At 64.0% G+C, this 23,979-nt stretch overlaps 2 protein-coding genes across 11 annotated transcripts in view; both read right to left on the reverse strand.

Moving 5' to 3' along the window:
- Window positions 1-282: 282 nt before the first annotated feature.
- On the reverse strand, window positions 283-17,899 carry TNNT3 (troponin T3, fast skeletal type). 5 transcript variants are annotated; one of them, XM_019800582.2, is made up of 17 exons: window positions 17,775-17,899; window positions 14,822-14,854; window positions 14,621-14,634; window positions 14,094-14,111; window positions 12,905-12,922; window positions 12,745-12,759; window positions 11,762-11,773; window positions 11,515-11,529; window positions 8,643-8,661; window positions 5,991-6,036; window positions 5,005-5,121; window positions 4,835-4,912; window positions 4,483-4,596; window positions 4,280-4,389; window positions 4,017-4,107; window positions 2,120-2,160; window positions 283-459 (listed from the first exon to the last, which is right to left on the reverse strand). In XM_019800582.2, exons 2-17 carry the CDS (start codon window positions 14,836-14,838, stop codon window positions 405-407), a joined length of 780 nt encoding a protein of 259 aa, XP_019656141.1. In that variant the 5' UTR covers window positions 14,839-14,854; window positions 17,775-17,899; the 3' UTR covers window positions 283-404. The 5 variants fall into 5 exon arrangements, with proteins under 5 accessions (XP_019656141.1, XP_019656142.1, XP_019656144.1 ...); XM_019800583.2 differs by lacking the exon at window positions 11,762-11,773 and having other exon boundaries at window positions 17,775-17,898; XM_019800585.2 differs by lacking the exons at window positions 11,515-11,529; window positions 11,762-11,773.
- Window positions 17,900-21,774: 3,875 nt separating this feature from the next.
- The window catches only part of LSP1 (lymphocyte specific protein 1), a 36,846-nt gene continuing 34,641 nt past the window's right edge, over window positions 21,775-23,979 (reverse strand). For all 6 annotated transcript variants that reach the window (XM_034646387.1, XM_034646383.1, XM_034646382.1 and 3 more), the window contains one exon: window positions 21,775-22,504. The gene's annotated coding sequence lies outside the window, so the exon portion shown is untranslated. The remainder of the gene's footprint in view (window positions 22,505-23,979) is intronic.

A 23,979-nucleotide genomic window follows, 5' to 3' on the forward strand; every position in this document is an offset into this window, starting at 1 on the left:
GGGGGGCTGCTCACGGGGGGCAAAGACCCCGGCTGCGGTGGGGAACTGAGGGTCCCCGGGGCTTGCAGGGGAGTGGGGGCAGATGTGGAAGCCACTGGCAGAGCCGGGTGGGGAGTCCCAGACCCCATGGGGCCACGTGCCCTGACCCCTAAAGGGAGCTCCCAGTGTCCCTCGGGCCCCGACCTGTGCTTCTGTCCTCCCTTCCTGTCTGCTCGGCCCCCTCCTCCTGTCCGCACCCCCAGCGCCCCCGTCCAAGAGTCAGCACACACTTGGCGGAGGGGAGTCTGCCAGCTTTATTCACAGACCCCGGGCGATGGGGGCGGCCAGGACAGAGACACGGGGGGTGCTCGGGGGCGGGCTGCACGGGCCAAGGGTCTCTGCCTCTGGGGACCTCTGCGGCTGCTTCACTTCCAGCGCCCTCCGACTTTGCCCTTGGCCGGGGCTCCGGCCTTCTTGCTACTGCAGAGGGAAGCAAGGTGATCTTCAGCGGCTGGGTGTCTGGGCCCCCGGCTCAGCCCCTCTTCAGCCCCCCACAGACCCGCCCATGAGCGGTCTGACACCCTGACAGCTCTGCCTGCTCAGGCCGCTATCAGGGTGAAGTGCCCAGTCTGGCCTCGAAGCCCCGGGCACACATTCTAAGCACCGGCGACTCACCTGTACCTGGCCTGGCTGGGCCTGGGCACCTTGTGCTGGGACAGTTAGTGTGGTTAGGGGAGGCACCAGCTAGCACAGGACACCCCCCAATCCCTGCCAGGAGCTTGGGCTCCGGGGCACCACCTCGGGCAGACCCCAGGCCTGCTACGGAAGCTGTCTATGCAGACGGCTCTCATCGTCCTAGTTCTTGTGGCCTGGACAGAGCCTCTCAGCTCATCGCCTCCTGGGGTAGGAGAGGCTCTGGACAGTCAGCAACCTCAGTCCCTGACTCTGGGCCTGCAAGCCAGGCCTGGTAGACGCGGGGCCTGGGAGGCCTCTGCCCCGGCCCTTCAGTCAGTTGTTAGAGCTGACAACAGAGGGGGGAGCTGGGTAGGAGGTCAGCACCCTGTAGGGTGGCCGTCCTTAGAGCCTTCCCTGTCTGTCTGAGGCCCTTTGCACACCAGGGAGCCAGGAGGGGGCTGGGTGCTGGGTCAGGGTGCCATGGGTGGGAACAGGGTGTGTGGGGCCCAGAAGCCGACCCTTTGGGATGACTTCTGGCTGGAGAAGTCCTTGCAGTTCCCAAGGCTGGCTTTGGGAGAAGCCCTGGCACCGGTGGCCGTGCCCATGGCCCATGTCCTGCAGGGGTCAGCCCGAGAACCCTTACACACATGCGCACACTCATGCACACTCATGCACACACACGGAAGGGCTCTCACAAGGCCCGCATCAGCCGCACCCAAAAGACCCCAGGGAGGAGGGCGTCACCTTCACCGGGCCCCCGGGGTGGAGGAGCCCAGCCCCGGGAGCGGCAAGGGGGCAGGGGCCAGTGGAGGAGGGAGGGAAACCCCCGTGGAAGCAGTCCTGGGGACACTGCACTGTGTGGGCTGGGAACCAGCTCAGCAGCCAGGCTGAGAGGCAGCAGCCCAGGGCAGGTGGCCGCGGAGCACAGGCCCTCGGGGGCGAGCAACGGGCGGGCTTCTCCAGGCCTTGCCCAGCAGCTGTGCTCAGGGGTGCCGCAGACCCCGAGGTCACCTTACGGACAGAAGGTTCACGGTCCCGAGGAGCCAGAGGCTCCGCCAAGGCTGCAGGAAGACCCGTGACAAAGCCTGGGCTTCTGATGGCCCGTGCCAGCTCCCCTCTGAGGGAGCACCGTGCTGGGAAGTCCAGGAGCCCTGTCTGCCTTTGCCGGGCTGCTGGGAAGGTGGCCCAGGACCGCCATGTCCCCAGGGCCCATGGCTGACCCTCCCCACGGTCGGCCTCCTCCTAGGCTCTAGGGTGAGGAGGGATCTGAAGGAGGCTGCAGGTCTGGGGGTGCAGGGCCTAGACGTGCGGACTCCCGTGGCCGCTGGTTAGGCTTGTTACTGCTCTGCCAAGGGTCGGCTGCCCCAGGACTGGCCGAAATCGCTGGGCCTGGGGTTGGGCAGCGGCGGCCAGCCCTGTGGGGCAACACGCCTGGCCCAGAGCACCGGGCAGGAGGGCTACTCACTGCTTCTGGGCCTGATCGATGCGGCTCCTGAGGTTGGTAATCTGTGAACAACACAGGTGACTTACCCGGCAGGTCGGAGCAGGGCCAGGCCGGTTGCGGCCAGCGTGCCCTTCTTCAGCCGAGCCCCGTGGCCACACTGGCACCGCTCGCTCCCTTACTGTGTCCTGGCTCCACCGGGCGGAAGACACCGGCCCTTGGCCCTTGAGACTCTTGCCTCTGACTTACTTTTGGTGGCCTGCACTGCAGACCCGGGCCAAGACACACAGCAGCTCCGGAGCTGGCCACTTACCTGTGGGCTGCGGCCGGATGTGGGGCGGGGGCACGGGGAGGGAGGTGAGGTTGGCAGAGCCCCTGACTCTGGTGGCTACTGAGTGGCCAGCCCTGTGGCCCACTGGCTCTTTTGCCCAACGGCTCCCTCCTCCTGACCGCCCGGAGGAGAGGCTCAGGGGAAGGCAAGGCCCTTCCCCCACCTGCCAGCAAGGACAGCAGGTCAGCCTCCCAAGCCACGGCTGCAGGGGGTGGGGAGGAGGTGGGGGCGGGAGGCCGGCCTCCATCATCTCCGTGCCCGCCGCCGCCATCCGCAACGAACCGGCTTTGCCATGCGAGAGGCTCACCGTGCATTGCACACCACGAGCCTGGTCCATGGGGGACTCTGGCTACTTACAACTTGGCCAGCATCTCCACTCTGGCCCGCATGTTCATGATCTAGAAAGACCAAGACGGTTAGGGGGCTGGGCAGGTGGCTGAGGCTTTGGGGCCTTGCTGTGTGCTGGGCTAGCCTAGGCCCGGGCCCTCATGGCCCTTCCAGCCCCCCAGGGACCCACCATGGGCCGTGCACACGTGTCAGGAGGCAGTGGGTCTCTGACTCAGCCCCATGGACCCAGAGTGGGGCTGTGTGCAGGGGACGCCCACTTCTGCAAGCCAACCCTCCCAGGAGACCATCAGGAGAGGGCAGGGCTGTCCCCGAGCCTGGACGCTGTGGAGGCTCAGGGATGCATGTCCTCCAGGAGGCAGCCTCAGGGCCGCTACAGTGGTGCTCTTCCGGGTGGAGGTGAGCAAACTGAGGCGCAGAAGGACCAGGTGAATTGCCCCAGGGCACAGCTCCTGAGGAGGCAGGAGTCACCAGGCACTGGACACCCTCTATCATGGTGGCCTGTAGGGACCGCCATGGGAGACGCCCCTCCAGGGTGAACTGTCTCCCACCAGGGACCCTGGAGGACACTGAGGCCGGGGACCGTGCCTCCGATGGGGAAGCTGGAGGTGTCTGGGTTTGCACGGAGCATGTTGGTTGCCAGGACGGCACCCTCTCCCCAGGGCCCGAATGGCTTCCGAGGGGACGGTAACTGCACAGGACTGTTGTTCTGGTTGTGAGCCCCTCCCGGGCAACTCTGGGCAGCCACCCCCCAGATGACTCAGTCCCAGACCCCTTTCCCAGCTGCTGGGGGGGGGCGCGAGACGCCCTTCTGCCTGCTCTGACCCGACGAGGTGACAGTTCAGGGACCCAGCCTGGGCCCCCCAGGGGCTCTGAGGAAGCAGATGTCTCTGGCGGGCACGGCTGGGACTGGCTTTGCAGAGAAGGCTGTGAGGGAGGCTACCCCCGTGCCCAAGAAACCTACTGCTACCCGGGGTGGGCTTTCTGCAAGTCCCAGGCGACTCGGAAACTGGACCCCGAGGCCGCTGAGCCCTCTGCTCTCTCTTGCGGCCCTCGGAGCAGGGCCGATTGCCTGGGGCATTGAGGCGGGCTCAGAGGGCACCCCAGCCACAGTCCCTGGCAGGAGCGTGGCCCCAGCCAGGGTCCACAGGGATGGCCAGCCTGGGCTTCTCAGGGCGCAAGGCTGTGGGGATGCAGGGGGCGGCTGAGCCCGTGGGGCCCGAGCTGCAGAGTGGCTGCACTCACATCGTATTTCTGGCGCTTCAGTTTCTCCCCAAACTCGAACTTGTCCATCTCCAGTTGGTAGAGGGTCTCCCAGAGCTCCTTGGCCTTGTCCCTGGGAAAGTGCCAAAGGTGCGGCTTGGCTGGGTAAGCCCTGGGGCCCAGGCCACCCGCTGTCCCCCTCCGGCCATCACGGAGGGCAAGCCCAGGGGCTCCCGGGAACCTCCGAGGCTGGCGGGCTCGGGATGCGCCAGCCGCTGCCCCAGGGTCGTGACAGCCGGCCCTACCTCAGCTTGTCCTCGCTGAGGTGGTCAATGTTGAGCGGCTTGCGTCTCTCTGCCAGAACCTTCTTCTTCATCTCCCGGGCAGTCTGCTTCTTGCCTCTCTTCTGGTCGGCCTGAGGGGACAGGGCAGGGGGGCCTGGCCTCAGGAGGGAGCGTCGCACGGCTCCCTGGCAGTGGCTGGGGTGCAGGCGGAGGCCCGTGCTCACCTTGGCCAGGTAGCTGCTGTAATTGGCGCCCATGGAGGACAGGGCCTTCTTCTTCTTCAAGTCATCCTCTGCTCTCCTCTTGGCATCCTCCTCCTCCCTGCGGGCTTTCTCTTCCTGCGGGGACCCCGTCCCCAAGGCCTCAGTGCTGGGCCAGACCAGCTGTCCCCCCACCGGGCCGGCTTCAAGGCCCCACCCTGGGCTTAGCGCTTTCTGCAAGTTCCGCGGGACGTGGGCAGCTTAGCTAGTGTCTCCGGACCCTGACAGTGTCAGGGGGACGCTCGGGAGGAGGACAAGGAACCTTTCTGCGGTCACAGGTTTGGGGTCTGCGGAGGGAGAGGGACCCGGGCCTCACCGCCAGTCTGTTCTGACGCTCCCTTTCCTTCTCGGCGCGGATTCTCTGCTGCTCGGCCCTCTCTGCACGGCGCTTCTCCTGCGGCCGGAGGAGCAGGTCGGCCCAGGCCCCTCCCCAGGCCCCCCGGGGCGCCTGGCACCCCCACCCCCACCTGGAACTGCGGGACTCACAATCCGCTCCTTGAGGGCAATCAGCTCCTCTTCCTCCTTCTTCCGCGCTTCAAAGTGGCTGTCGATGAGAGCCTGTAGCTCCATGAGGTCCTTGTTCTGGCGCTTCTTCTGGATGTCCTGCGGGCGGGAGACGTCCCTTCTCTCCAACCTCATCCTGCCTGGCCCACCGTGCGGCAGGCGCTCCCTTCCTGTGCTCCAGCAGGGACGCCCTGGCTCCTCTGGCCGCCATGAAAGCCGAGTGTGGCAAGGGACCTTTTGCCCTCACCATGTCCCCATGGCTGCTGCCTTCCTGGGGGCCAGAGGCTGCCTGATACCTTAACTCCAGGGTAGTAAGGGTTCCCTCCCTGTGGGTGAGTCCAGGCCCTGCACAGCCCTGAGGTCATCAGCACCCCGGGTTGGACTGGCTCTGACTTGGCTCTCTGGTCATTCCCAGCGATCTTCTGCATGGGCCAGACAGAGAGGAGACTGGTGAATGAGATAGTTAAATAGATGGACGGGAGAATGGGTGGATGATGGATGGTTGATGGATAGATGGATGGTGGGTGGATAGATGGATGCATGGATGGATGGATGGATGGATGGTGGGTAGATGGATGGATGCATGGATGGATGGATGCATGGATGGATGGATGGATGGATGGATGGATAGGCGGATGGATGGACAGGTGGTTGGTTGGATGATGGATATTGGATGGTAGATAGATGGGTGGATGGATGATGGATGGATGATGGATGGATGGGTGGATAGATAGGTGGATGGCTGGCTGGATGGATGATGGATGGATGCGTGGGTGGGAAAAGAGGGAAGACAGATGTCTGATATGTGGGAGTTTCCTCTGGTCCAGAAACAAATTAATTGCCTGCAGCCGGAAAGCACTAGCTCTGGCTGCTTGAGAGCAGATGACCTTCACAGGTCTGGAGACTGAAGGCTAGGGGTTGGAGGGTGGAGGCCATGTTGATCCGGGTCCCAGGTCCCATAAACTTACATCAAAGTCTACTTTCTCCCCTTCCGGGATCTTAGGAGCAGTGAGTCTGAAGAAGAGAGAGTCTCGTGAGCAGGGCAGGTGGAGACCCTACCAGGGGACTGGCCCTCCAGCCCTCTCGCCCGTGCACCCAGCTGAGGCCACACCGCCTGAACCTTACTCTGGTCAGATGTATAACCCACCGTCCCCAGAGTGGCCTGACCCTTTTGAGGATGTTTCAGTCTCTCGATGTCCCTCTGTTTTGGCAACATCTGGACATCGAAAGGGCTGCTTCACCCCAGCCTGTCCAGGAAGGGCACTCTCGCTTTCTTTCTCAAACAAATAAAGAAATGCAGCTAGGGCAGGCCAGAGGCAGACTGGTTACTGCAGGCCCCCAAGGGGTGTTGGCCGGTGGTCAGGAATGGCTGTCATGACCCTTTGCAGGTCTCTGACCCCTCTTGAATCTTTCTTTCTGGGGAGCGAAAGGAAGGGGGCTGGGCAGAAAGCAGTTTGGGGGAGAAATGAGACCCCCGGATCCAGCTGGCTGTAACCCGCTGTCTGCCCAGGGCCCGGCCCCCGTGCATTCCAGATGGAGCAAAGAGTTAAAACAACAACACGGTTTTTCAAAACAAGCCACAGAAGAACGAGGAACTGAGTATGGACCCAAATGCTGGAACGGGAGAGGCTTTCCTAAGCTCAGAAGCACCAGAAGGTCCCGCTAGGGGAAAGATAGCCAGACGACTCCACGCAAATGAAAAACTTATGTATGTGGAAAAAAAAAAAAGCAAAAATTGAAAGGGGAAAAAAAACCCCAACCCAGACTAGAAAAATATTTTCAGCAAGCACAGAGAAGACTTATATCCTTGTGCAAACCGATGGCTGAGAACACGTGGAGACGTCTCTGCCGTTAGATAAATGGTCAGGAGGCGCGTGCTGCCAAGTCTAGGGAAGAGAGGCGGCCAGTTAGCAAGCGCGCAGGACGGCGCTCCTGGAGCCATCGGAGGCGTGCAAACAAAAGCGGCCCTGAGAGGCCCCCCTCATCCATCAGTGTCCCCGGGCGTGGCGGCGGCGCGGGGCAGACCCGCTCACGTCCACGGCAGAGCCCGCGCTGGCACGGCCCCCGTGGAAAACAATTTGGCAGCGAACGTCAAAAGCCTGAAGACCGTTCATACTCTTTGACCCAGTAATTCCAGTTCTGGGAATGAGGCCTAGGGAAATAACCCGAAAGACGGAAAATGCTTTCCACCCAGCATTATTTATGATAGTAAAATATTGGGGAAAGCCTTAATGTCCCGCAGAAGAGGGACGGTTAGAAAACTTATGGTTTGTCCAAATGATGGAATATTATGTGGCCATTCAAAATATTTAAGAAGACTATGTAAAAACACGGAAAAATACTTATGAATAGTGCTAAATTTTAAAAAAGCAGAATTGAAGGTTGTATGGACAGTACGATGTTTGAAAAACAGCTCAGAGCTTAAATCTTTTTTTCCGAGCCCTACGCACGGCAAGAGGAGGAAGAAGCAAGGCTTTTATTCCCTCCGTGCACCTTCCCGCAGTCTGGCTGGCGGGCTGGGGGAGTTATAGACGATTTCTTTTTTCTTCATTGGACTTTTACGTATTTTCCAAATTTTCTTTAATGAGGTGTTTTATTTTCATAATGAAAACACAAACATTTTTTTAAAACTAGAAAATATCTGGGACCCAGCAGCGTTATTTTAAATTGCTGAAAAATAAAGTGCAGGGGATGGAAGCGTGCTGGCCGAGCCCCCGACACGCCGCGGTGCCCACGGACCCCCGAGGGCGCCCCACGCGGGAGCACAGCCCCGGCACGCTGCTGGGTGTGCGCTGCAGGTCCGGCCCCGCAGGGCAGAGCGCAAGCGGGACATGGAACGGGACCAGGCGGGTGAGCCACGCATTGCGCTCCTGAATGTGCTCGTAGGACGCAGAAAAGTTGGAGTCATTGGTTTAAAAAACAAAATCTCTGAAATGCTCACAAGTGGTTAAAATGAGGGAAAGACCCTCCAGCTGAGGGCAATGGCTCACCAGAGGCCGCAGGGCAGGGAAAGATGGCAGGTCCCCTGACGGCTCTGTTCTGAAGGGGCCACGGGGACAAGACCCTCCCTCCACTGCTTCTCAGGGCTGCCTCTCCACCAGGGCTTGGGGGGACCCCACGGCAGGCCAGGAGTCGCGGGGACCAGGGATCCCGGGAGGGAGCTCCACGGTGTCCCCCTCTCTCTGTCCCGTCTCCCCAGCCCCCTGCCCCCCGTCCTTCCTGGGCTCCCTGCCTCCTCCTGCAGGGAGTCCTCCTTGCCCACACTGGACAGCCAGGACACAGACACACCCCCTGGACCCCCAGAGTTCATCTCTGCTCCTTGCTGGGGAAGAAGCACCCAGGTGAACTCCGCTCCCCACCTGTTGGGGGAGGGCACCAGCTGCCCCAAATATCCCATTTTCATCAGGGGCCTTCGTCAGACTCCTAGAGCTTTAAACACCGAATCAAGGTGCAAAGATGCGGCCACTTTATCTCAGGGGTTTGGGGTTCATCCCCCACAGAGTGCAAACGCGCTGTCTTCCATGGGACCCCAGTTTCCCAGGTGACCTTGGTCCTTGTCCTCCAGGCCTCCCCCTGCCCCCACCCCTCGGCATCCGGCCCTGCCCTGGGACCACACTCACCTGGGTCTTGGCTTCTCCTCTGGCCACCACGGCGCCGGCATGGAGAGAAGGAAGAGAAACCCAGTGAGTGGGGTGTGGGGTGGCCCGCTCCTGCCCACAGGCCCCTGGGGGCGCCCACGCCTGGGGGTTGGGGGCTCCTGCCTGGACGCCCACTTGCTTCTCCCTCTCTAGCTGAGCCTACCAGCCATGCTCCTGTCCTGCCAGCAGTAAGAGAAGGTCCCTGTAGGGTCCCAGGAGCAAAGCTCAGGGTGCATGCACCAGGACGTGGCCCAGGAGGGGGAATGCGGGAGGAAGGAGGGATTGGGACCCAGAGCCACAGAGTCCTCAGGGGCCAGGCAGGGCAGGAGAAAGGAGGAAGGAAGGTAGTCTGACGGGACGGGACAGAAATGGGGGCCGAGGGGGGAGGGGAGGATGCAGCCCCTGTCCAGGCCCCTGGTCTGCCGGCCAGTCCTCACTGACTACCCCACTTCTGTGTGGGGCAGAAGCTGGGGAGTGGGGCAGCACGTGCCAGGCCTGGGCCGCAGAGCCCCGTGGCGGACGCCCTGCGGGACAGCCAGGCCCGACCCCGGGAAAAGAGAAGAGGAGGACAGACAGGTGGGCGAGGGGGGGTGGAGAACCAGCGGCTCCTCTCCGTCTCAGGGTCCGTCCAGCACAGCCTGGAAGTGCTGAAGCCGGCAGACCCGCTGCCCTCGGCTTCCTCGTCCTCCCTCTGCTCCTTCAGCGGGCAGACGCACACCACAGGAGAGGAGCCAGCGGGCTGTGGGGGCACTAGCGGCGGCCGCGGGAGTGGGCCATGGGGGCCGCGCCAGCCAGGGGCAGCACCTGGACCCCTCTTCCCTGGGTATGCCCTGGCCTGGACCCCGTCAGTGCCCTGCTGTGTGGGGACTGGGCGGAGGAGCTGGCTGCCTTGAGAGTTTCCACAGGGGGCTGCCAGAGCCCACCCTGGAAAGCGGAGACCCTCCCTAACATTGCAGCCTTGGAGCTGGCGTGTGTGGTCCGTGGGGCCGGACTCCTGGGTTTCGGTGGGTAAGCCGGTGGGTCTGGAACAACCAGGGTGATGAAGGCCTTTGGTGCCTGAGGCCGTGGAAGCCTTGCTAGTCCCAGCCCAAAGCAAAGGGCCCGAGGTGAGCCCTCAGGTCGAGCCCCCCACAGCGGGCCGTGGGGCCCAGGCTGGATCGCTCCCCAGGGTGAAGGGATTCCTGACCTCCCTCAGAACCTTAAGAGGCTTCTCTTCCTGAGGCTGGATGGGACTCCCCAGCTCTCCCTCTGTTACCTCCTGGGGCCTGCTGTGGGGCCGTCCAGGTGGGCCTCCAGACCTGGGACGAGCCCCCACCTGTCTGCATGGGCCTGGCTGCCCATATGTGGGGCTGCTTCCTCTGATCACCCCCACCCCCAGGCTTTGGGGAGTTCCTGCCTGGCCAGGTCACAGCCTGGGGTCCGCACAGCCGAGCAGGGTCTTGCCCTTATCCCTTGGTCTCTGCTCCGGGCTCTTGGCCTAGCTGAACCCAAGGAGGCTTGGCTGAGAGCTTATGTTTGCTCTCCTGCCCTCCCTCCTCTGCCCATGGCAGCCCAGGCCGGGGGATGGGGGGCTAGCTGCACGTGCACTCGGTGTGTCCCCCTTGTGCCACCGGGAGCTCAGGAGCCCGCCACATGCCCACAGACAGCACCTCGGCCATTTAGCACCTGGGCTTAATGTCACTCTCTCCCCGCACCTTGGGGGGGGGGCTGTGAACTTGGGGAAACGGAGCCAGAAAAGGGGGTGCTTTGGGAGAAGGAACCTGACAGAGGGGCAGAAGGAAGGCTTGGAGGGGCAGACGGGTGCCCCCGAGGTGTGCTCGCCTTCTCTAGGGGCCTAGCTGGAGTGGCCCCCGGGTGCAGGGGGGTTGTGGGGCAGGCCGAGAGCCGGCGGGGGAAGGGCCAGGCAGCAGAGCTCGTACAGCAGTGGCTAGCGGGGGGCAGCCTGGCAGCCCCCTCCTGTCTGCCTGACTCTCGGCCTCGGGGTGGCTTCCAGGGTGCCTGCTGACCGTGTGTCCCTACAGGCCTGCAGCCCCCGGACGCCTCTACCTGCACGGCCGGGCGTCTGCCGCCCCACGCCAGGGCCAGCACGCCCCTCCACCGTGCAGGCGGCCTCTCTGGGGCCAGGGAAGGGAACACACTCTCAGGGTTGTGCTCACGGTTCAGCCCAGCCTGGAGGCCCCCGTGGCCCCACTGAGTGGAGGGGCGAAGGAGAGCTCCCTGACTCGGGCCCCTGACTCGAACCTGCATCTCCCCTGCCTCCACCCAGGCACGGCCCACCCAGGGGCCTCCTCCCACCGGGGTGTGTCTGGCTGTGGCCCAGGTGGTGGGTGGGATGCGGGACCTGACAGATTGCTCCTTTGCACGAAAGGCCCCTGGCTGTTCCAGGTCGCTGCCGTCCTGCCTCGGGCCTCAGCCTGACTTTCTGCTTCACCCCACTTGGCCCTCCACCCTCCCTTCAACCTCACCCCTCCTGACTCCCCCTCTGTGACGCGCTATCCAGGGCAGGGTGGAGGCGCCCGTCCTGTCTCTCCTCCTCTGCTCTTCTCCACCTGACCCTTTGTGGTCCAGAGGGTCCTAGTGGACCTCAGCACCCTCCTCCCAAGGCCAGCACCCTCTCGGACCATGCGCTCTGCACTCAGTCTAGGGGCTGGCCGCCCCCACCTTCCTGCTGGTGGCCCCTGAAGGGTCTCATCCCCACACCCCCGAATGGTGTGTGCCGGGGCTCCAGGAGGAAGCCTGCACCCAGGCCCAACCTTTCCCACTGTGTCCCCAGCCCATGGGAAAGTGGCTGGAGTCAGGCAGGGAGCGAGGGAGAGGGGAGGTGTGCGGGATGCGTGCAGGGGCAGGGGCGTACCTTCTTGGACCTCCTCTGCAGGAACAGCACCATGGGGTGGGGGAGAGAGAAAATCAGCCGTGAGCCGGGGCAGAGGCTGAGGCAGGGGCGGCGAGAGGGGCAGAGGCAGCGGGGCCTGAGCGGGACCACACTGTGAGTAGGTTACACGCCCCTCTTGCTCCTGCTGGGGCCTGGGCTCCCACTCACACTCACACGCGGTCACTCGTGTGCACGGGCACCCACACGGGACTGAAGTCATGGCACATACCTGGTTCATGGACTTCATGGGGGAGGGAGGGCCACAGAACAAGAGGTCAGAGGAGGAAGGATCCGAGGTTAATGGAAACACCCGTCGACATTCAGGAGGGTCAGTGGCGGAGGACAAGGGGCAGGGAGCATGCGGGAAGCCAGTGAGACACGGTCAGTGTTGGTGGGCATCGCCCCCCCCAAATCCTGTCCCTGCCTCGCTGACCTGATGGGGAGCCAGGGCTCAAGGGTGGATCTGTGAGGGGCACTGGGGTCCCCGCCTGTCCACCCCCAGCAGGGACTGGCAGGGGCTGACGGGCTCTGGCTGCAGCCTGGGAAGTGGGCGTAGGAGCCGGCAGGACGGGGCCCACCGCCCAGGGAAGCAGGCCCAGAGGGCACCCCACTTCCTGCCCCCACTGCCCTTCTTGTCCTGGCCTCCGAGGGCACACAGACGTGGGCACCAGCTTCAGCTGCTCTGACCACTGATCCAAGCATAGGCTCCCGACCCTCTCATTGTCCCCCTGGGTCCCAAGGAGGGGCCCCAGGGCAGGTCGGGGTGGGGCGATGGCTGGGGAATGTCCCTGCCGGGGCTGATGGGCTGTTCCTCCATCACCCTGTGCTCACAAGCCCTCTGGCCTGGGGCCCTGACCAGCTCAAGGGGTCAGATTCGGCCGTGGGCTCTCAGCTCCCCAGCCTGGGCCAGAGGCATAGCTTCAGGGCCACTGAGGCCAGGCCCGTCCAGCAGTCCCGCCACCGACCCGGTGTCCCTATGCTGGGGGCATGAGCCCCATCTGCAGCCCAGCCTGAGTCGGGGAGTGCCTAGCTCTTGGGGACCACCCCACTCTGGTCAAGCATTGGCCATGGTTAGTGGGTGATGTTAGGGCCACATGTGGGAGTCCTTTGCTGGCTGGCACCGCACTGCCTCCCTGTCGCCCCCCCCCCCGGCGTGGGCTCCAGCCAGACTCTGGGCCCCACATGGGGACCAGAAGTCCTGTGTCCTCATACCTGGTTCATGGACTTCTGCAAATGGAGGGAACCGGGTGGCAGGCAGCGGGAGGAGAGAGGAGAGGTCAGGCCAAGAGCACACTGCATGTCCTTGGGCACGCTGGCGGGCACAGAAGGACTGAGGGTACTTGTGGGGGCCGGGGTCCTGGACCCCGCTTACCTTCCTCCTGGGCTTCCTCTGAGGCGGGAGCAACGGGAGCGGGAGGGAGAGAGGAAACAAGGACTGTCATTTAGGGGTGTCCCCGGGGTGGTGGGGAAGGAGGCCAGCCCCCAGGAGAAGGGTCAGCTGGCACTCTGAGCTGGAGGTGGCGAGCCCTGGAGCCCTGGGCCTAAACCGTGCCTCTGTCCTGTGACCACCTCTGAGACCCCGGGGCTCTGGGCTATTGCTCCCTTCTTGGGGCCTAGGCCCCCCCCCATGGGCCTTGGGACCCCGCCACCTGCCTGCCTGCCCCAGCATGGGGGTGTCTTTGCGGGAGGCTCTAGCCAAGTCCTGCTCTGCGGGTGACGAAAGTGAGGACAGGGGATGAAATCCACTGTGGTAAGAAAAGCCCGGGAAAGTCCGGGCGGGTGACATGGTCTCTGTGCATGTCCAAGGTGACGTGGACACTGAGGGTCTTGGAGGGAATGGGGGCAGGGGACCTTCCTGCCCGCGGCTCCCAGGACCACGTAGCCCACTCAGAAATGAGTCTTTCCACCTTTTCAGCGCAAAAAGAAATGTTTTGCTCACGTTGTTAGGGTAGCCAAGTGTTTTCAAAATATTTTCAAAACATAGCACCCAGTGCGCCTCACAGCTGAGCCCTGCCTGGTGAGAGCCTGCCAGGGGTTTCCGAGGAGCTCCCACCCGGGCTTGAGAACCGCCTCTCCGCGCGGTTCCCAGGTGCGGCGGCTCCCCTGCACCCCTCACCTTCCCCGGGCACGACCAGAAGGCTCCGCAGCCGCCAGGCCACGCGAGGGAATGGTCTCTAGATGAGCCTGGGGTTATGGCCCCAAGGTGGGGAAGCAGAGAGACGCGGGGGCACAGAGACAGAGAGAGGGAGAGAGCAGCACGGTCCACCCAACCCGGGCCTTGGTATTAGTGAGGGTGAGTCATAAAACACAGGTCAGCTCTGTCCACACGGCACTACCAGGGTGGGTATTAATGAACGATTAATGAGTGTGTGTCTGTTAGTGGATGAAGACGTGGGAGATGAGCAGTGACAGCAAGCGGTCATTAACAATGAGGAGGACAGGCAGTTAACCGACAAATGGGCTCCAGGAGCCCGAGAAGCCCAGTGGGGGTGAGGCTGTGTCCTGAGCAAAGCAGGGCGGCCTGGGTCAGGGTGGGGAGTGTGCGGGGCCGCCAGGATTACCTTCTTCCTCGTACTGCTCTGCAAGGGGATAGAACACGGGAGCCGTGTTAGTAGGCGGCCCCGGGAGCCAGCTGCCCCACCCCGAACCACCGAGGATGGGGTCTAAGGGGCCTTGGGCTCTGGACACCTTTGGAATCCTGCTGGGGTGGGGGACGAGGTGCCTGCGTCTAGACACCCAGGTCCCCCTGGGAGAGTGTGGTGGCGCTGCCAGCCCTCGAGGTCCCAGCCTGGACGTGGCCCTGGACAGCTCTGCAGGGCAGGCTGGGCGTACAGGAGCTGGGTTCAGATGGGACCATGTCTCGGGATGTGTCCTGGGAGGAAGAGGGGGCCCCAGGTGCGGGGGTGGGAGTGGGGAGCCCGTGTTCAGAGACGGTGGGTCTAGCGCCCACCACGGCCAACGTGGCAAAGCTCGGGCTTCCCACCAGGGGTTCCCAAGGAGAAGTGTGCTGTCAACAGTTGGACGGGCCTGTCCACATGTCACTTGTCCAGTGGGGGTGGATGCAGAGGGAGAATCGTTTGACACTTACCCTCGACCTGTTCACTGTTGGGGGCCGAGGGTGGGGGACGGGCAGGAATAGAGAGAGAGAGAGAGAGAGAGAGAGAGAGAGAACAGGTAAGCTGGGCTTTCACCAAGTGTCTGCTAAGAGCCGTCGGTCCTCTGACCTCCGCACATAGCCCAGGTCCAGGGGGCCCGTGCAGGGCAGGTGGCTGCTGGGACTGGTACTCACACTTCCTCGTCCGACATGGTGGTGGGGCTGTCTCTGTGGGGGAAGGAACAGGACCAGAGTCAGAACGACCTTGGTCTAGAAGTGCTGGAAGGGGTGAGCGTTGGGCTCCTAGGGCTGGGGGTGTGAGGGGACATCCAAGGACAGGGTGGAGGCCAGCTCTCCGGCCTTGGGCGGGCCTCCTCCTCAACCCCCGCCCCCCAGCCCTCCTCCCCGGACTCTGATCCCACCCCGCCCCCCTTCCTGGCCTGGCTCCAGCCTGGAGCTCGGAATCCCAGGGCCGGACGGGATGTTGGAAGGTCGTGGCGTCCACCCCCACCCAGGGCAGACATCCTCTCTCTAGCATTCCCCGAGGACCGTGCTTGTCCACGCTGCTTTGGACAGCAGACAAGTCCTGCTGGTGTGGCTCAAAACCCCCTTCTCGATGGTCTCTGCCTTTGGGCCGAGGTGGTTGGGGGCTTCCCCGGGAGCTCCTAGATGACAGAGCCCCGCTCCCCCAGTGAGGTGCACTGAACCTTCCTGGGTCTTCGTGCCTCACCGTCCCCCTGACAATCCCTCCTGGTGTGAGCCCAGAGCTCCCTTCTCCAACTGATGTTTTCCTGCGGGGACCCCACAGTCTCCTACTGGGGTGCCCTGGGCACCCCCTATAGCCCCTGTGCAGTCCTCTCTCCCAAAGTCACGAGGGTGCGTGAGCCATTCTCCTTGTCTCCCCCCACCCCCGCCCCCTCACAGAGCAGACTGGGCCCCAAGCTCCTGGGGCCGGGGTCTGGGCTGTTTCTCTGTGCTTCCCCCAGCCCGGGGCCCTGAGTGGGAACTGAGTGGACAGCCCCATCTGGCTGGCCCCCGTCAGCCTGCTTTCCCAGGCCCCGTGGACGCTCTTGAATTTGTCAACGTCTGCAGGGAAGCTCTCTGCCCAGGCCCAGCCACACGTGTGCAGGTGTGGCCGGCGCCAGGCCAGTGCTCGGGGACCCTGGCTCCGTGAGCTGGCCACCGCACATGCCGGAGGAGGCCCGGGGCCTGGGGACCCTCAGAGCAGCTGCATCCGAACGTTGGCCCGGGGCTTCAAACACAGAGTTCATGACAACAGATCACAGCGTAGTGGGAGACAATCACTGCGGCCCCCACCCCAGGGAGCTCCGCAGAAGAAAAACACAAGCTCGCCATCTAAAGATGCGTGGACGGCCCACGCTAAGGTGCGAACAGCTTTCTGAAGCCCCCGGCAAGAATGTTCGCATTCCCAGAGCAGTTTAAGCTCCATGCAAAATTAACCCACAGATCTCTGCTCCCCGCACCCCGGCCAAGACACGGCTCTTCCCTGAAAGAGGACTCTGGTGCCCCTTAAGTTAGAGCCTCCTGCCTGTGTGCAGCGGGGGGCCTCAGCCTCCTGGTGGGCCCAGCGGGGGGCCCCCCCCCCCCCCCCCCCCCCCCCCCCCCCGCTCTCCAGGGTGGGCGGGTCAGCGAGGGCCTGGGTGGGGCCCTACACCTGTCAGCGGCCTCAAGAGGGGGAGGTGGTGGCCTGAGCCCAGGGCTGGTTATTTTTAAGAAGCCAGTGGCAGCTGAGGCGTCCAGAAAGAGGCACCCAAATTAGCCACGACACATCTGCCCAGAAACCCAAGACGCAGGGAGGGGGGCTGTGAGGGCGGCCACCGGCTCTGGCCCCCGCAGGTGTCCCAGGCCCGCCTGAGCTCCTGCATCTTGCTCTCCTGCCTTCTGGGCTGGAGTCCAAGGGGGCACCAGGCAGAGTGCCTGGAAGCCCCTTCCTCGCGCGTTGGGGCAGCAAGGCCTCACTGACCCGGGGGAAGCTGAGGCTTCTCCAGGATCCCTCCCCTCTGCCCAATGGAGCCCCAAAGACCACCCCACAGGGGGGCTCCGTCCCCCCAGCTCGCTGTCTGTCGGGGAGGGGCCAGGGTGGGGTGTGCCGGAGGGCAGGGGACAGCATTTCGACAGCTGGGAAGGAAGTCAGTCGTCCATTTCGTGCTCTGCCCTCAGCATGGAGTGGGGGGGGGGGGTAGAGTGAAAATAGCGCCTGAGGTCAGAGCTCCTTGGAGACACACACCCACCCTCACTCCTTCCCGGGGGAGGGGAGCAAGATGGGGGGGTGGGGGGAGGCCCTGCCTGTGGGCCCCTGGCTGCATCACCCCTCACAGCCTCGGCCCCCATTCTACCCTGCAGAGTCTCCTTGCCCGGGTACCCCCACGATGGCCAAGGGCACGCAAGAGGAGTGGGGAGGGCGGGACAGCAAGGGGCATGAGCGGGACCTCTGGGGCACATGTGCTCCTCCTCCGTGGGCAGAGGTGGGATACGTCCAGAGCAGCCGGATGGATCCCAGGTCCCCACTCCGCCCCTGGCCTGGCCCTGTTCGCTCCTGTCCTTGACCTCTGGGAGCTGTCCCCGAGCCCCACCCCCCCCACCTCTCCTCATGGAACCGCTCCTGGGGTGAACTATACAAGACCCCTCGTGTTTGTCTCTACAAATGGTAGGGTTGGAGGCAATGACCGCTTGAGGCCAAGAGCCCCCAGCTTCTGAGGGGAGCAGGCCTCAGCCCCTGAGCTTACTGGAGCCCCACAGAAAGGCCCAAATGGCCCCGGGGGTGAGCCAGGACCTGCACCGGGTGGCCCTCGGAGCTGTGGGCAGTGGCCTTCTTGGGCTCTTCATCTCTACACCTGCACCTCCCCAGCCCTGTGCCCCGCTTCCCTCCAGGGAGCCCCCACCTGCCTCCTCGGGCTTCCCCAGCTGCCAGGCTGTGGTTTGGAACGGCTTCCCCATGTTCTCATCGCAGAGCATCTCCCTCTATGCCAACACCCTTGGGACCCTGGGTGGCTCTGTGGGTTCTCCAAGCTGCCATGCTCAGAGCGGAGACATGTGGAAGCTTGGCGTCCTGGACCCTCAGCACCCCGGGACCCCAGATGTGCCTCGAATGTCAGGCCGGCCCTGCCCAGCCCTGGGCCATACCGACCTGTGGCTGAGTCTGGAGAGAAGGGCTGGAGCTCCCTGTGGACAGGACGGGCTCAGGCACTGCCCGCTCAGCTCACGTCCTCATGTTATAGTGACATTCGATCTTGCCTGGCAGCCCATTGGCCAGGGCCTGGGTGGCCCGGCGTGTGGGGCAGGCAGGAAGGGGCTGTGCCCATGCAGGCCCCTTACCAAGTATAGGAACAGCCGAGGAGGAGGCCCAAGGAGGTGAGGATGGGGGGACGTGTCTGCAGAAGGAGACAAGGAAGTGTCAGCTTCTATTTTTACCCCCCCCCCGCTCCTCCCCCCCACAGCGGGCACATTCCTGACGGGCTGAGGAGGGCGGACAGGACGGACTGGGTGGCCCGGGGGGTGCAGCCCAAGGCGCTCCCTGGGCCGGTTGCTGTGGGGTCCCCAGCCTGGGGCCCCGACTCCCCCAGCCCAGCCGCCCTCTGTCCGTAGTGTCTGGGGCGCAAGTCCTTCGCCACCGGTGCACCTGCCTCCGCAGTAACGGCACGTGGCCCGAGGTCCCAGAGCCCCCAGGGAGTGGAGGGCTCTGCGGGTCCTCAGCCAGGAGTCTGTCACGTCAGAGCCCAGCTTAGTGACCAGGCCTGGGTCACAAGAGAAAAACAGGCCAGGGAAGTGCCAGCCCAAGCAGGATCTCGATGGTGGAGGGTCCACATTGCCCCCAGTGGCTGGCCCGCCCCAAGGCCAGGGCCACACTTCTGCCATCAGCCCGGGAGCTGGGGCCTCCCCTGCTCCGTGGCCGGGCTCTGTGTGCGGCTCACAGCTCGCTCTGCCCTATGCCAGTGCAGCTGGGCCCTTCTGTCCACGGGACTCCAGGTGGCAGCATCTCGCCCGGGCCTCTGATGGTCCCCTTGCTTGACCCTCAGATTAGGGAAACCGAGACACGGAGAGGGGTCGGGGCCGCCGGGCACCCCCTTCCAGACCCGAGCACCGACGGTGGGGTCCGTGGGACATCTTGGTCCAGGGCAACAGCTGGTGGGCCAGCACGTGGGACAGGGGTGAGCCCTGGGAGACGCAGACGCCTGCCGTCTGGAGGCTTCGAGTCAGGGACGACAGCCTGACCGTCAGGAGACTCACGCCCCAGCCCCAGCTCCACGTGGCTCCGTGCTGGCTCTGGGTCCTCCGAGGCTCCTGGAAGGCTTCCATTGGCACCTCGTTCAATCCCTCCAGGTTGGAGATAAGGCCACCGGGACCCAAGACAGGAGAGACATGCCCACAGCCACACAGCGAGGGGACGCAGGGACCCTCCCGCCCACTGCCCTGAGGCCGGAGCTGCATCCTGTCTGAATGCTGTTCCCTCCACCTGTCCAGGTCTTCGGATGGGCAAGGGCTTGGAGGGAAACATGCTGCTGACCCTTGGCCGACTCCTCCCAGTGGGACCACCTGAGGCGTCCCCTCCAGGGAAGGCCCCTGAGCGGCTCCTGGGGGCCCGTCGCGACTGCCCCCTCCCCACGTGTGCCTTCTCAGGCTGGCTCTTCTAGCTCTGCTTGCAGAGACCTGAGGACACCCCCCCCAACATAAACACACAGACAGATGTGGGCTCACACGTGGGGACAGCACATTCAGAAACATCTGGCCTGTCTGTAGGCCATGCTGGAGTTTGGCCCGGGAAGCCCCGTGCACACCTAGCCCTGCTCAGACACGGGTGCCCGGCTCCTGGGAGCTGCCCCTGCAGACGGGCATGCCACGGGCCCTGCAGTGGCCCTGCTCGGCCAGCAGAGGAGGGTGGCTGCCCGCTCAGTGGCCTCGGCCTCTGGCAGGTGCTGTCCCGTGAACGGGCTGAGCCAGAGAGCAGGCGCTGAGGTCAGGAATCCCACAGGTTTTATTTTGGGTGTCCGTGACCTCCTCCTCGGGGCAGCAGGCCTGTGGTCGGCGGGACAGTATTGAGCCGGCACTGCTGGACAGGCCGCAGGCCTCCGAGAGCCTTCAGCAGGTAATCCACACCCCAGTCCACCTGGCCTGGCCCTGCTGGGGTGGGAGGAGAGGGGCAGGGTCAGAGCCTGCCCTGGGGGCCAGAGGGGGTCTGGGGACCTGAGGCAGAGGCAGGAGATAGGGGTGGCCCAGCCCTGGTTGGGGTGGAGGACTGATCTCAACCCCAGAAAGGGGTTGGCTTCGGGGGACAGCTCGGCTCAGGGACGGTGGGGGGTGGGCTTCTGAAGCCAGAAAAGCTGAGTGAGGCCACAGACCAGGGAGGAAGCTGTGAGAGGGAGAGGAGGCCCCCCAAACATCGTGGCCCCAGTTCTTCAGGGGTGACCCTGGGGTTGGGGGAGGAAGAGTGGGTGCCCCTCAGGCTGGGTTCTGGTCCCATTTTGCATGGATGGGGGTGGCGGGGCCAAGGGACCTTGAGCGGGTCCCGGGCGCCCACGCTGGTGCCAGCCCCACGGGCTTGGGCTCTGCCAGGCCCCAGATAGAAGCTGCTGACACAGCACAGCAGGGACAACCGTTCCCCCGCCCTGAGCACCTGCCACCGCACACGCGGCGGGCGCCTCTGCACCGTCGGGAGATGGCTGGTTTGATCCTGCGTGTGGGGCTGGCGTCCGGTGCCTGGGACAGGGGGCAGTGGAGTGGATGGGGCTCGCAGGCAGGCAGGACAGCCGATGGAGGGCCCTAAGCATCCCCAGCCAGGTACCCCTTGGGCAGTGGCCCTTCGGATCCTCTGGACCCTTGGGGGCACAGGCCCTGACCCGAAGCCTCTGAGAGGTGGGGGCTTGACATCACGGCAGCAGAGGGGTCAGCGGTACTCAGAGGAATCAAACCCTGGGTCCTCATCCCCGAGGCTGGGCTGAGGTGCCGAGCATTCTGAGAGGGTCCTGGTGGGTCAGGGCAGCGTGGCTGGATGCCGGCCTGGCGCCATCCACCCCACCCACCTCACACCCCACCGTGCCATCCACTCTGGTCCCAGCTTGGCGCCCAGCCATGGGCCTTGTGTGGCCACCCCTCCTGCTGCCCTTGGCGGACGTCCCATCCAGCTGGGCAGGAAGGGAGAGAGAGGTGTGTCCCCGGGAGGTGCCCCCAGCGGGCAGAGCATGGCCCTGGATGTAGTCTCCGAGGTGGGCCGTGGGTGAGAGGAGATGGCTTGGCTTCGTGGAGTTTTACCACGCCTGACTTGTCCATATATACTCCATCCTCGGGGAGGCAGGCAGATTGTGACGTTCAGAGCAGAGCCAGGCTAGACCGCCAGAGGTCCAGCAGTCTTGCTCTTCAAAGGGATTCCCTGGACCATGAAGGCAGCTGGGCCCAGGGCTTGGGAGCGTGGCCCCCAGCGTGTCTCCCCCTTCACTCTGGTCTGCTCTGTCACTCACCCACACATTTGTTCCCATACGTCCATTCTCATATTCACTAGCTTCCTTCCTCCCTCCCACTGTCCATCCGACCAGCGTCCAGCTATCCACCAGCACACCTACCCAGCCACCCAGCCACCCACTGTCCATGCCACGCACACTGATCCGACTCCCTCTCCACCTCTTCTCCCATCTACTGCCCTCACAATGATTTTTCTGTCCATCTACCTTCTGTACATCCACCCATGTACCCATCCATCCATTCTTTACCTACCTGTCCATCCATTACCCAAGATTCATCCACCCATCTTTATTTATACTCACCCATCCATCCATTCACCCATCTATCTACCCACCACTCCCATCTATCATCCCTCCACCCATCTACTCACCCACCCCTTCACCCATCATCCATCCATCCATCCATCTACCCACCCATCTATCATCCCTCCACCCACCACTCACCCACACTTCCACCCATCCATCCATCCCTCCACCCATCCTTCCTTCCATTCATCCATCCATCTATCCGTCCATCCATCCATCTCCACCCACCCATCATCCACCATCTACATCTGTCCATCCACCAAATCTTCACTGAGCATCTCCCAAGTGCTAGGATGGGGGATAACCCCAAGGTGGGTGATGTTTTCAGGGGGGCCACAGTCTAGGGGCAAAGACCAGAAATGCACACTCTTTCAAGCGCCATAAATTTTAATCAGGTCAGTCAAGAGGGGAAGCATCACAGGTGTTCTGGAAGAGGAGGACTGGACCTCACCCATCATGTGCAGCCCAACTTAAGTCACCACATACCTCTGATCCCAGAGTCTAACACTGCGGAAGGCCATGGGACAGGACAGAGGGTCTGAATCTGGAGGCCAGAAGCCTGGATGCTACCACTGTCCAGGGTGGGTGGGGAGGACTTTCCAACTGGGCTGGCACTGCTCCCTGCAGCTCCCCGATTAGTGAACACAGAGCGAGCGTTTGGGACACACGCGGAGCTTTATTGCACTAGGAGGAGGCTGCAAGCAGGGTTGGGGGCGGTGGTGCAGGGCCTGAGAACGTGCTGCAGGAGTCGCCGTCTCTTGACCTGGAGGTTCCCCAGAAGGTGCTCTCTCTCTGCCCAGCCTGGGCCTTCCTCGGGAAACTTCGGCCTCTGCGGGGGTGGCCCCTTGGATCAATCACCAGTGATCGTCCCTTTCCTGCCCCCGCCATGAGAGGCAGAGTGGGGGTCAGAGAGTGGGAGGGGAGAGAGGTCAGGGGGTGGAGGAACGGAGAGGTGGGACTGCGCTGGATGAGAGAGGGGTGCGGGCAGGCCAAGAGGCCATGGCAGCGGCTCCATGGCAGGGCCAGGGTGGGCGTCAGGCTGGACTCTCCCCCTTGAGCGTGGAGGCTGCTGCCAGAGGCACCTGTCATCTCAGGTGAGCTGAAACACAGGCAGGGGTGGAAGCATGAGGCTGGGGTCTGGGGCGGGGCTCGCTGTCCTGCCCTCTGTGCCTCCAGCCTGTCTCCAACGGCCACCACCCTGACCCTACTTACGCTCCCCCCTCCCTCCAGGGCAGCCTCCCTGTTCTAGCCGCTGAAACCCTGTGTCTACCTTGGGAGCTTGCTTTCCCGACACTGGGCCCTGGGCCCCTGGGCCTTTGGGGACCCAAGGTGGAGGGAGCTCTGCCCATCACCTGCTCGCCCGCTAGCCTGGCAGCCCCGGAGCCAGATTCAGTGTTCCCACGGTTCCTGGGGTCCTGGGCCCCCAGAAGCAGGCACAGCCAAGAGCGAGCCCTGGGCAGACCCCTCCCCCCCCCCCCCCCGGCAGATCCGCTCCTGCCTGACAGAGCTAGTCCCCACGGGGCAGCAGCTCCAGGCCTCCTTCCTCCCACAAACCGGCCGGCCCCTGGCTTGGCCCAGACGCCATTTGTCAACGTCCTTGCAAGCACGTGGCGCCCAGAAACCAGGGCGGGCGGCTTGGCCAGGACCACCCCGGCCAGGATGTCTGTGGGAATATCCCATTTAGCGTAGCTCAGCGAAAATTGCTCCCACCTCCCAGCCAATCTACCTCTGATGATCCAGCCTCAGCTTCCCTGAGCCTCTGGCCGCCGACCTCACGGCTGGCTCACAGCGGACGAGCCTGTGGTTGGACCGGCGGCGGCGCGGCGCCCCTCACGCGTCTGCGGGCAGGCGCTCTTCCTGCCCTGGCGGGCCGCCGGCCCAGCGCGTGCCTCCCCCTTGGAGCTCTCCCGTGGGTCTCACGGCCCAGGCCCTGCACCCGGGTGGCACCCTCGTTCGTCACCCAGCGATTGACTCGGCCTCTGTGGGCTCCTTGCTAAGCCAGCTGGCGGTGGAGCTGCCCCGCAGAGCTGCCGACGCAGACAGGTTTGCTAGGGATGCGCCTGGCAGGTGCCGAGTGCTCAGGAAGCAGGCTTCTTATGGTCGGGCGGTGACCCCTTGGCCTCAGGTCCTCCCACATCATGGGGGAACCACGTGCCCCTCGCGGGAGGGGTGCTGGCAGTGAGGAGGGCTAACCTGGTGGCTGTCCCTCTCCTCCCCAGGGTGCAACAATGCTCATCGTGGCTGGCCTCTGCCCCCAGGGGCCCTCCGGACCCCCACCACCCCTGCTGCCCAAGCCAGGGAAGGACAACGCGCGTCTGCAGAAACTTCTGAGGAAGGCTGCCCGGAAGAAGATGACCGGGGGTGGGCCCCCTGTGCCGCTGGGGGCTTTCCGCACCTCCCTGTCCCCTGTGAGCGAGGCCAGCCACGACCAGGAACTCACGGCCCTGCACCCCGCGGAGGCCCCACGTCCCACGGAGGCCCCATGTCCCGCGGAGGCCCCGTGCCCCGCGGAGGCCCCGTGCCCCGCGGAGGCCCCGCGCCCCGCGGAGGCCCCACGTCCCACGGAGGCCCCGC

Source organism: Ailuropoda melanoleuca, chromosome 16 (assembly GCF_002007445.2).
Source record: "Ailuropoda melanoleuca isolate Jingjing chromosome 16, ASM200744v2, whole genome shotgun sequence".
Taxonomy (NCBI): domain Eukaryota; kingdom Metazoa; phylum Chordata; class Mammalia; order Carnivora; family Ursidae; genus Ailuropoda; species Ailuropoda melanoleuca.